General features: G+C 42.2%; 1 protein-coding gene across 1 annotated transcript; it reads right to left on the reverse strand.

Moving 5' to 3' along the window:
* Positions 1–897: 897 nt before the first annotated feature.
* LOC145406295 (uncharacterized) lies at positions 898–12,859 on the reverse strand. The gene is made up of 3 exons (XM_080277454.1): positions 12,653–12,859; positions 2,143–4,153; positions 898–1,859 (listed from the first exon to the last, which is right to left on the reverse strand). The coding sequence occupies exons 1-2, from the start codon at positions 12,770–12,772 to the stop codon at positions 3,080–3,082; spliced, it is 1,194 nt and encodes a 397-aa protein (XP_080133580.1). The 5' UTR covers positions 12,773–12,859; the 3' UTR covers positions 898–1,859; positions 2,143–3,079.
* Positions 12,860–13,089: the final 230 nt, after the last annotated feature.

Genomic DNA, 13,089 nt, shown 5'->3' on the forward strand with positions numbered 1-13,089 from the left:
AGGCTTTATCAATAATTCTTACATCAGTACCTTTCAGGCAGTAATATCCAGGTCAGGTTCCATCCCTTATTAATTCTTTATATTAACTATCTTACACCAGATAATTAAATTCAAAGTTCATTCAGGATGTTCTCATGAAAAGCATAAGTTTATCTTTTACCACTCCAACCAGACCTCCTCATTTACCGTCTTCTTCAGCCTGCTTACCTTCTTCACATTCTTTGCCCAGTTCAATTTGGATCAGTCATATATGCCTTGCAGTTGAATAACCAGCCTCATATAAGGAACATCAAAATATTCAAGTACTTTCAGATTATACTTCAGATGGACTACATCTGAATGACCAAAATCATTAGAAACAAATATTAATTAGTTTGTCATTCATAATGATTTAGGATAAATTCAGTTCAGATTAATGCTCATCAGTCCGGATTCATACATGTTCAGCATCAGTGCAACTTGTTTCAATATATGTTTCAAAACATTTTGGTTATAGTACAAGAGTCTCTGTCCCAGGTTTTCAAAAAGTCTAAAGTTTGCTACACTGTTTGGCAGGTAATTTTTTTAGTTTCCTTCATGTTTGTACTGAGTCATATAGGTCAAATCTGCATTCACCTAACATTAGGAACAACTGTATCTGTTTTTATTAATAGTGCAAGTAATTTAGCTTGTATAAGTAGTGTGATACATCATAATCCTCCTTGCATTCAGTCCCTTGAGGTGAATGAAATAACTTCTTTAATTTTTTAGTAGTAGTGCGGTGCAACAACTCAATGAACTTTCCTCATGTCCTTATGATTCTCACAAATAATTCAGGCCTTTTTTGTTTTCTTGATTCTCTCATAACATCTTTCCAAACATACATATGAAGGAGTAAAAAATAAACACACACCAACATTCACTTGAAACATATAAAAATTTATTTTGTTTTCCAACCCTGCTTAGGCCCTCACCCCTCTTCTAGCTCGGGGGACCCAGCAAGGAAGGTACTAGAAAATATATAGAAAACTTCCAATAAGTCTTAATGAATGAAAATGCCATATAGATTAAACTGTACAGGAGGAAATATCTCGCTATAACACTATGTACAAAATATATTGTTCGATAATATAATAGGTTTTGGGCAGAAGGAAGAGGGAAATAATATATATATAAAAAAGGAAAAATGCTTGATACACAAAAAATCAAAATGGGTTAGTGTAGCTGAAAGCATTTTGAGATCATTTGTGAAGAAAGTGTTATTGTTGAAACTTTGTCTTAACAGCTATCTTCTTTATTACACGTTTTGAGCAACACTGTTTTTGCAAGTCACACAAATATTTCCTTCTACCGATTGAAAAAAAAAAAAATTATATAAACTTTGAACAGTGAAACATAAATATTGAACATTTGAATAAAAACTGTCAAATAAATTGTTCAAAAAGCATGAAACACATGATAATGATTCACGGTTATTACTATACATAGTAATATTCTTGTACTGACTAGAATTCCAAACAAAAACTGCCATATTGTTGCCTTGTTTACATGTGATCTGAGAAGACCAAAAAGCCATGACGCCATCAGCATCAGGTGGGTCAGTGAGGCAGTCCAGTGACATCACATGGAAACTATTCCCCTCTGGAACTGATACCTCCAGAGCAAACATCCCTATCAGACAAGTCACTGGTTACAGGTTTAAATATAATTCTTGTAACAGTATATATTACACTATGCTACGGTCTTTCCTGGCAGTGGACACCACTGAACTGCTCTCTGGTTGGCAAACGTGCTAATGACGTCACTCCAGTCATGTCAAATGCCCGCTGTGTCATGCACGGGGCTGGTCGTGTCAGGAGGGCTCTGACTCTAGCAGGTACCTGCAACAAACAGAAACAAAAACTCAGCACTAATTTCTCCACAGATTTACATTCTTTTACCCAGAAACTCCGTAACTAAAGGGTATGAAGTGATCTGCACTTGTTATTTTACTGTCTACAGGATATGAAGTCCAAATTATAATAACTATCATTTTTAAATGATTCCTTTGAATTTACTGGCCGTTTGCGGTTGCTGGGAGTCTGACTGCTGGTTAACTGCATCTCAGTTACATGTATCCCGTGATTTATAGATGCAACAGAGCTGAAGAAAACACAATCCTACCTGTCCTGCAGAAGGCTGGACACTGAACTTCTGGTAATCTTGACATGATGACCAACTGCCCTCGTGACAGCTGCCCAATGACCTTACACAGGCCGCAGCATCAACCTCAGACATGACACACTCTTGACGTTGCTCTGCTTGTGACCAGCCAGGATGTCAAGAAGCCCACCATCTTCATCTCTTGAGTGCCGACAAAGATGTTAAGCCTCCATCAGCACCCTGCATCTTTTACTTCCTCCAAGAGCCTTTCATCTTGATACCTCCCTTGATGGCAGTAGGAGCATGAGCAGGTAGCAATTGTAGCCTTTCAACATGTTTACCACACTAGTTATGCAAATATACATTCAAAATGTCTATCTATGAACTTGTCTTTATTCAAGCTTTTAACTTAACAAATCTAGTGTTTATTAGGTACATTTTGTTCATGAGCTGTTCATTTTCCGCTCAGTGAAGGAGAAAGACATCACAGAAAGCCTCAAATATTCTATCAAAATGACTTACACCCCAAATGAGTGTTTCTAATTTTACATCCCAAGCGAACCACTGGAGCAGAGACAAGCTGCATATGTACATCGGCTAAACAGAAGTTTTCGAAAAAATGCATAATTCATTTATTACTATTTTTGTGCACCAGGTTCACGGACCAGACTATCTTGTTATTTTGGGCAGCTGGTAGTTGTGGGATTATGGTTTGTGGTTACTGCTAAGGGAAATCTTAGGAAACTGGTTGAAGGCACTGGCACCATTATGGAGGCTTTGAAACGTTTGCAGGACTCTCCTTTGGTCCCTGTCCAACAGTCTCTTACATACAAATACTATCAATCTTCACTAAGGTACAGTTTTTGAAGTCTATGCTGGACAGATTCATACAAGTTGTCTTTCGTTGTGAACACGAAAGAGAAAAACACACGGGTAGTAAGTGTTGTGGATTCACTGCCTATAGCAGGAAGTTGCTGGCACCAATCCACGTGTTTGAAAGACCACAGTCGGACAGAAAGGGGTCCGTCTCTTCAGCCACACTGGAGAAGTCAAAATGAGAACCTGAACTTGTACTGACTGAATCAAAGTCTATGTCTGGATCTAACGATTCCAAGTCCATCTTCATGTCTGAGATGGGAATGAAGTCTGTGATATTGTACAGGTCATCCAGAGTTGCATGCTCAATCTGTTCACTTGAGACCCGAGGCTCTGCTTTGATCTCTGTCTTGATGTTTGGTGTGCTGGGAGTTTCATTTTGTGGGGAGCCTAAGCCTGGGGAGGCAAGGCTCTGTGGAGTGTACACTGCCTCATACAAGAGGTCGTCTGGCTCCTGCTTGATGGTATTGGTGCAACTTGAGAGTGTGTTAAGTGGGGATGTGTTGGTGATACTGGCAATGGATGGAATTGTGGTGGAGTGGTACTGGGCGGTAATGGAAGGATGGTATGTGAAGGCTGGCTGGTCTTCATACATTGAGGCACTCTCAGGGGAGTCTGGTAGCTCACACGGGGGGCTGGCTGGCACTTCCGGGGGTGAATGAGGAGTGAGGGAAAGAACTCTGTTGCCAGGCATTCTGTGTGATCTCTTGAAATCATCATCGATGGTGATCTTGATTCCAAGCTTATTGTGATCAACCTCCAAACCTGTAGTGTGGGTAATGTGTGTGTTGCCGATCACATTCACCACATTCTTTGTTCTTTCCTTAGCCATGTTGTTCAGTTCTTTAGCTTTCACAATCTTCCCTCCATTCTTCTCAGATACACCTTTCAGCTGAGTCTTCTGCCCCTTCTTGCGAGGACGGTACTTGTAATTTGGGTATTCTCGCATGTGCAGCAGCTTGAGGCGCTCAGCTTCATCGCGGTATGGTCGCCGCTGGTCCTCAGTCAGCAGCTTCCATCGGCGGCCAAGCTGCTTAGAAATCTCTGCATTGTGCATGTCAGGTGCATACTTGATGATCTCTCGACGCTCCATCTGTGACCACACCATGAAGGCGTTCATGGGTCGCTTGATGTGGTTTGGAGGATGTTTCTTTGTCTGCAGGGAAAAAGAAAAGAAACATTTAAAGGCTTAAAAAATACACAATAAAAGAAAAATGCCATTCCATACTTTACGGCAATGACTGAAAGAAATGGAGCAGCACATGGATGTTACAAAAAAAAATAAGAGGGGGGGGGGATTTAATCCCCGAGCTAGGCAACTAAGGCCATATAGCATAGGTTACAGGAACACGCTACCACTCCTGGCATGGCAGTCGCGGGCGAGGCTTGAACTCACAACCCCCCGGCCACGAGCTCGATGCTCTACCTCTGAGCAACCATGCCCCCGATCTGTCTGCAAGTACTGAACTAATTTAACCTCCCAGTCATTCTAATGCTAACTAATGACACTCTGACATCCATCTCTAGTATCCCTCTACCCCCTCCCCATCTCGTGCCGCCCGCTAGTCAGTCGCTGTCACCACCTGGAGTTGACACTGAACATAATGACGAGGGGCCAAAACACCCCCCTGGGGCACCTCACTTTTGGGGCCTGTCAGCCAGTCTTTTGTTATACCATCAACCCGCCAATTACCGGTACCGAGTACTGTATATCAGAGTGAAGGGGAATCTGATCTGAGTGAAGTCAGTGGAGTTTCTCTTCCCACAACAGCTACTTTTATTCTCCCAAACTCCCTCTGGAAGGCCAAAATCCCTCAGTTAAATCCTTAAGTCAACCATCAACCTATACTGTTTTTACCTTAATAAAAGACATTAATTTCAAGTACAATGGGTATGCATATTTTACATTTTTTATTATGAGGAGTGGAAGGCATCCCTCACAACCACACTGATCTTCTGCAACATTCACATATGTTGACAGCTTGAGGGCGACTCAAGAAAAAAAATCCCGCCTAAAATGAAACATCCTCAGTGCATCATAAGACGACAACACCGACAGAAAGTAAACAAAAACACGCTCGCAAAAAAAACCCTATTCCATCATCTGGTCTTATCCCCTTTTCCGCACAGGTCATATTTTTTGCTCCCATTCTCCCGTCTGGCGGGGGAAAAAAAAAAAAAAAAAGTGAAGAAAAGAGGGAAGATGACTTGGCCTTGCACACGTCAATGATCTTATTAAAAAAAAAAAAAAAAAAGCTACAATATGGCCTTAGAAAGATACAGTGACCGACATTTAAAAAAAAACTCTGACAAAGAGAGACTCACAAAGGATACCATACAACGCCAGCCTGTTTATAATTTTACCAACCATGTACCAATTTCACGTCGCCTTTTTTTTTTTTTTTTTTTTTTTTTTATGATGCTATGAATTTTCCCAACAGTATCAAGCTACTTCGTATTCTTTGTCCCATCTGTCATGTAGGCCTACTAGGCTAAACGTCTTATCAGCTACCTACCTGAACTTTTTTTTTTTTTTTTTTTTTTTTTTTTTAACTAACACCTCTTGTCTTATACTGATCTATCTACCACTCTTTCTATCTGCCATACCTCTGCCCTCTTGCCCAGCCAATGTAAAGGTGTAAAGTCAGCACCACCCACACCACAAAAAACGTCATTAGGACATTGACCACACACACACACACACACACACACACACACACACACACACACACACACACACACACACACAAACTGCCCTCCTCTCTCCCTCAATACCTCCTCCTCCCCTTGTCCCTATCTCCTCATTTGCCTCTCATTCATCCCTTGGCATTTTGCATTTTATCTTTTACTTATTTTCACTCTACCTACATTATGAAATTTATACATTTTTTTCTTTTACTAGTGTTTGTCTATTCGGTCACATTGTTTCCCTTATCTGTATTTGTTATACATTTATATTTGTTTCTTTTGTGAAGTAAGTTAGCCTTCGCGAAGTCTGATTCATTCCTTTCATCAGTCAGTCCATTTATTTTCACTGTCACACCCTTAAATTATCCACCTACCTTTCCATTCATCAACTTCACGTAAACCCCAAATCATCTAGCCATCCCATTTCTCATTAATTATCTGCCCCATATATCTTATCAATCCACCCATATCAGTCCTCCTCTCTTCACTCCTCCCTCAGCCCTAATGTACACACGAAAAAGCCGCCACCACCTCCTCCATCTCCCCGTACCTAAAAACATACAAGATTTGCAACACACGCGCACTGACGTCACTACATGGGGAAGGGACAGTTGCTTCCTTGTGCTATCATATCCAGCGACTTTAATGGCTAAAGCAACTCCTGTGGCTGCGGGGTTGAACGTAATGAAAGGGGATTATTCAGCCAGAGTGCGTTCCCCCAGTGAAGGACAGGGTTTCTGGTGGCATTTCCGTGGGGAGCGATTCAGACTGGCGCGCCGCAGTCAGAGTGATTTAGTTGAGTTATCCCTTCCTGATTCCTATTTTCTAACCCCCCAGACGATGAATTTGGGGAACTATTTAAAGATCGCGTGCTGTGGAAGAGTTCAGGTTGAGTACAGCCGAGAGATTTAGTCAAGGTAACTAGTTAGATTTTTTGTTTTTGCACAAATCGATTTTTTCCTCTTTTTAAGCTACCTGAAGGGTGTAAGTTCATGTCGCCTGATTTACGAAAACCTATAATTGCCCAAAATGAGAGAGTAGGAGTCCCACCTTTTGTTTATTGCAAAGTTTGGAAATGACACACTAGAGGGAGAAAAACCGCCAAACTTATTACTTTCTGCCCCTCAGATGGATGGGAAGAAAAACAGGGATGGGGATGAGGGTGGGATGGATGTGGAGTCACCAGTAGTCCTGAAATAGAGAGGGGAGGGAGGAGGTGGATAGGAGGGGGGAGGGGGTGATGCAAGGGACGGGAGCGGAGGTGAGTGTGTGAGTGAGTGTACTGAGGATATGAGTAAGGTCAGTGAGGTGAGAGGGTTCAAGAGTGTGATGAGAGGGATGGGTACGTGGTAGTAAAGAAGGACGGATGTGTAGTAAGGTGAAAGGAATGAGTGTAGTAAATAACGAAGGATGGGTGTGGTGAGGTGGGTGAAATGAGTGTGATGAGTGATGGCTGTTTGATGGGATGAAGTGAGTGAAATATGTGAATGTGGAGTAGAATGATGTGGATAGTGAGTGAGAGGGATGGGTATGTAACACGAAGAGTGGAATGTGCGTGTGATGAGTAACATAAGGTATAGTTATGAGTAAGAGGTGACTACTGGCCACCTGGAAAGACTGTATGAGTAATAAAAGGAATGAATAATACTGAGAGAGAGAGAGAGAGAGAGAGAGAGAGAGAGAGAGAGAGAGAGAGTACAGAAATAGGCATCAGCTCATAAGGAAATAAAAAAGACGCGGTCGAGATGACTAGAAAGTGCAGTGCTGATGTGGTAGTGATGGCTGACGATGGTGGTAGTTGTAGTGTGGTTATGGCTGTAGTAGTGGCGGTAATGGTTGGTGATGTGGTACCGGTAGTTACAGCAAGGGTACTGAGTGTTGGAAATGGCTGTAAGTGTAGTGGTGGTGGTAGGTGATGGTGATGGCAGCTGGGAATGGTGACAATGAGGTATGGATGATAAATTTGGCGTCAAAGGGCAGTAATGGCATTGGCTGTTGTAGTGATGGTTGTGAATTTATGGTAGCTATGGTGGGAGGGAAATGGTAGTATTTGTAGTGGTGACTGGTATTGTAAATGGTCATAATGTCTGGTGGTACAAATGATAGGAAATAGTGGGTAGGTGTTTGTAGGTTACTAGGAAATGGTTGTACTCAGGAAACAGTGGAAGGAGAATGTAGGGTGAGAGAGAGAGAGAGAGAGAGAGAGAGAGAGAGAGAGAGAGAGAGAGACGCCCAGTATAAATGATAATCTAACAAGTAACGTTAAGGAAGCATGGTACAAAATTTATTTATTGTGCTTATTTTGGAAGACTTGAAATGTCTTTAATCATAGCTATATCACAATCATCATCCCCTAACCACTGCTACCGCTACCAGCAAATTACCACTACTACTACTATTACCACCAAATCATTAGCTACCAACCACCACTACCACACTCATCTACCAGAAACAAACCACTTCCCCTTCTTCACACACATATTCCACCCTCTACCAGCCAACCACAGCTACCACAACCACAATTACCAACACCTGGGCGCAGTGGTCGCTCGAGATGTCCTTCGTGTTATGCAAGATGACTTGGTAACCTACTGAGCACACACACACACACACACACACACACACACACACACAGCACAAGTGGTAGGATACGAAAAAAAAATATTCTACTGTCATGTATTATCTTGTTGAACCCCGTTACTGAAGCCAGCAAGATTAACTAACTTTTAAGGTAAATGTGCTGTTATTATTTTTTCCTTTTTTTTCGTAATTCCCAGGTGACCGTTATGTGGGAGTGTTGGGGGGGGGGGTTACCGGGTGAAAGTGTGTTACGTTTTAATGCTCCTGTGAGTCATTTATGGCAGTTTGCTGAGCGTGCAGGTTTTACCGTGTTCAACTGTCCCTCAACTTCATCCCTTCCTCTCCCCCTCTCCCTTCCTGTCCCCTGCTCCCCCACTCTATCTATTTCCTCTTCCCAAACCCCGCTCCTCACGCCTCCCCTTCTAACTTCCCTCTCTCTACTCTCATCCTTTATCTCTCCCCTTCCCTTCTTCCTTTTCCCCCTTCCCTATCCATCCGTACCCTATACACCCCTCTCCAAGCTCCACCATCCCCCTAGCTCAACCTCACCAAACCCATTTTCATTGTCCTTTCACCATCTGCTTCCCCAACCATCATTACTAACCCCCATCCACCCATGTAACCACATTACTAACCTCCATCCACCAATGTAAACACCCCACTCCCTTAGCAACACCTCTCCCATCCACCCCACTCCCTATCCAACCTACCCTACTAACTGAAAAATCGCCCTTAACGCCCCACCGCTCCCTCTATCATCCCTTCTCCCCTCCCCTTCCCACCCTTCCCCATCCCACTTCCCCCTCCCTTAACGCAACAGATCTCGGCCTGGTAACTGTTTTTGTCGTTATTGCCAATTTCGCGGGTGGAAAATCAATCTCGAAGCATTTCCCCCATCGATTCAACGCGTTAGAGAGGGCAGGGGGCGATCACTAGAGAGAAATACCCTCGTCATGGAGCCTGGTAGCCGAATATGGACGAAAAAAGGTACGAAAAACAAAGAAAAGTTGAGGTCCGTTCGTTGGGGAGGAGCATGTGTCAGACGCGCTCCCAGAGTTCTCTCGGTTTTGTTGTTGCTGTTGTTTTATTTCTCCCGCGCGTCTCTCACTCTCTCTTAACGGTATGTTCCGCCTTGCTTTTGATTTCCTGTCCACATTACTCGAACGGATGTATTTTTTTGTAGACTACCGTTACAAAGGACAGGATTTGATCAGGAACATCATGTTATTTTTCTAGAATTCTGCTCGCGTGTTCGGCATTGATACTTTTTTTTTTTTTTTTTAAGCACCGTTATAAAGGCCAAGGTTAAACTAGTCTCCAAATCCTGTCAACATAAGATTTTTTTTTTTTTGGAGGGGGGGGGGGGGTTGTAGCTGTAAAGGACAGGGCGTGATTAGGTCGCCGGAACTACGTCGCTGCCAGCATAAATCAGCTCCTGACCTTTTCGTCTTTGCTTGCCTGCTACAACTCCATTACCAGCCTCATCACTCTGCCACATTACCAGTCTCATAACTACTGCTAACTACTACTACCCCATTAACAACAGTAATTAACAGGGTACTCACATTTACGGCTGATGGCCTAGTTAAGAAATATTATCTGGCTACCTTTGATAGCATGCACAATATAATCGTGAGACCAGTAAAAACAAAACAGTTAATCTAAGTAATGGCACTATAGACGCGTTAATAACTCGAGCACACAAGTTAACGAACATTAAGTAACGGTATATACTTTTACGTGTACTTGCTTTGTTGTCGGTCATTCCCACGTAAAAAAGTAAGCAAAATGGTAGCCACAATAAATTTACGATGCTTATATTAGTCGAATTCCGCCCGTGCAGTTTAAAACGGTAAGAAGAGTATATTTAAGAAACTCGTTATTGTTCCACTGGCTCATAAACTGGTAATGTTCATCCAAGACAAAGCAATTAGACTTTAATGGCGTTAATTAGTCACTTGATTGTTGTTTTCAAGTCCATGCGGGTCCCTTGTGGCCTGGCTTTTGCAAATTAGTCCATTTAAGCCCATGAATGTGCTTTTAATTTTATTCATGTTACCTCCAGACACATTTTTTTTTTCATCTTAGGAATGACCTCGTACTGAAGAGGTCAGTGAAGGCCATATCTTAAGTCACTCAATTCGATAATATCCCTTAAGATAAATATCACCGCCTATAAGAGCCATGAAGAAAATATATAACTTAATTGCACGGAGGTCAACGGCATCTTGCACAACTTGATCCCTAAATATTAAACCAGCACTGACCAGGAAACTTTTTTTTTCTCTCTCCATAATTAAATTTGGCCCTCCAAACGTTAAAGTGCAAGGCAATACGCATTACCCCAGGTCTGAAGGTCAGGTTTAGTGTTTATAAAATGCAAGACGCAAACTACCACAGTCTAAGCACTTATTCTAATGTATCAAGGTCATAATAAAATCCCCAGTTAATCACATACCCAACGAAAAATTTACAAAATGCATAAATACAAATGGTAAAAAAGTTCACCTACTAACACACTTCACTCAAGATGTGACGTGCCTGGGACAGCAAATCCTCGAAGTAATTACATAATCAAATGAAAACATCAATATGAACATCCACATAGAAAACATAACGTACATATAAAAATACTTTCCTACAAACAGAACTTTCAAAATGTACACAACAAATTTTCAAGCTGGCTGTCCAATAAAAATAAGATGTTTTAGGGTACATCATAAAACGATACATTCCCCTATTTACACAACGTTCATAATTAACAAGGCCTTAGTACAACATTTTCTGCTTAACTACGTATCGAATGAAAATGAAAAACGCACACGGACACATACAGACCAAACGTATCGACAAAATATACGGTACGTTCACATATACGTTTCCCACTGACGCACACACACAACATTCAACACGTCTGCTTCTGGTCTGGCTAAATACGGTCATCATCACCTGTCACTTCATCCTTATCTCGCCGTCGCTGCAGTCTTATCGCGGTATTTCACAGTCATTCGCTATCTCAGCCTCTTCAGGTCGATATCGTAGTTTGTATATATCTCAACTACCTCCAAACAGGATGAGTCAGGTTAGGAAGGGCCTTTTAACAGTATGAGTTAATTATATCTATTATTTAATCCCTCCAGTTCAAATAATATCTCGTGAGCTGAATAAAATCGTCTGGATAGAAGGGATAAAACAAGATATACGTTTGAATTGTAAAGCTACCTTCACATTCCCAAAATTTCTAGTAGTATCACCCAAGCTAAATATATTCGTCCTGAGATGGCAAGAATAACCTACATACAGGTTAGGGGATTGCACAGGGGTTAAAGTTGCCCTTGCACGGTGGCCACGCGTGCAACAAGTCCCCAGCAACAGATCCAAAACACTTGCAGCTCCCCACGATTAACCCAGCCCCCGTCAGTCATAAGGCGGATTTAAATCTTATGTCCAGGCGATTTTACGAATTAATTCTTCACTAAGTTGAATACAAAAAAAATATCTGGCCACGAAAATACTTAAAAAAAAAATATCGTGTTGAAGGTTCAGCTAACGGTAAAAAGTTTGTGTTGACGAGAGTAAAGTTGGGTCATGAACGCAAAACGGGTTAGTTGCTTGCCCACGAAAGCCAGAATTAAGACTACGAATATAAACCTGTCACATGTGGAAGCCTAACAGTTATTAGCCATACCCCGCAAACAACACATTATGGGAATTTTTAAAACTAGATATTGCGACTATGTGTATTTCAAGCATTCAGATTCTTCCCTTTCACTAAATTTTATCGCTCCACTCTAAATTCACATTAAATTTATGCTTTCCACTCGCTCAGCCTCGTTAAATCAAGATGTGCGTTTTAAGGGAAGTTAATCATTACCAGCAAAACCCCTTAATAATCTCCAAAATTAGAATTTAGTACAGACTACCTGGTATTCATTGCAATCTTGGATTGGCCAGGTGGCACATGATTTTCCTTGCCATCAAAAACGCGAACGCAGTCTGAGTTCTTCCTCCCTTAGAAACTTCCATTAACTCTGCTCTCCAAACTACTGAGTCTCCTCCCCACTAACTTGCCGCGTAAAAAAGTTTGATGACAAGAAGTGTACACACATTGACGAATCGAGACATTTACAGAAATTTTGGACTAAATCCTCACCCTTTTGTATCGGGTGACATTTGCGCTTGACAGTGTGATTTCAGGATGGGGGTAAGAATCACGGTAACATTTCAGAAGGGTAGCTGTTATTGCTAAACTTTTCTGGCTACGAGTAATGTAAAATGAAAGAGAAAAACTGCTAGCACCACTTCTCTCACTCGTCCCGTAAGCATCCACGCACCACGCGGCCTGAGCCAAAGTCCACAATTTCTCACGAACTTAAAATTTTCTCACCTGCGTAGCGTCGGAATAAGGTGTGTTGGAGTCATTGTTGACCAGCATAGATCCAAACACAGTCGGTGGGGCACCGCTGTGTGCTGGCACTCTCTCGTAATTTGTGTGGTGGGGTAACATTTTACTGCTGTAGAAGTTGACAAAGTCCAAACTTCTCACTCCCTCTCGCTCGCTCTGCACTGCGCGCAGTCAGAACCCTCCGGCTCCACGGCCAATTCACTACTGGAGTGTAGTAACACGCGGCGTGCTAGAAGAGAGCGCGGAGGAGCTGCGGTGACGTCATTGCTCGCCACACGTGCCACTCCTGCGAATCACCACTACTTTTTCCACATTTTCTCGTAGATTTCTATGACGCTTCGTGTTACGCAGTTGAATTCTGTACATCATATATCCATCTGCCATGCATTACTTATCCACTGGGTAGGCCTGCTACCACT

The sequence above is a fragment of the Coenobita brevimanus genome, chromosome 70 (assembly GCF_032717465.1).
Source record: "Coenobita brevimanus isolate Jiangsu-jjx chromosome 70, ASM3271746v2, whole genome shotgun sequence".
Lineage (NCBI taxonomy): Eukaryota > Metazoa > Arthropoda > Malacostraca > Decapoda > Coenobitidae > Coenobita > Coenobita brevimanus.

Excerpts from the sequence above, each read along its gene's own strand:
- LOC145406295 (XM_080277454.1), bottom strand. The coding sequence starts at position 12,772 with ATGTTACCCCACCACACAAATTACGAGAGAGTGCCAGCACACAGCGGT. Across the intron at positions 4,154-12,652 it reads CTTATTCCGACGCTACGCAG|ACAAAGAAACATCCTCCAAA; the intron begins GTGAGAAAATTT and ends TTTTCCCTGCAG.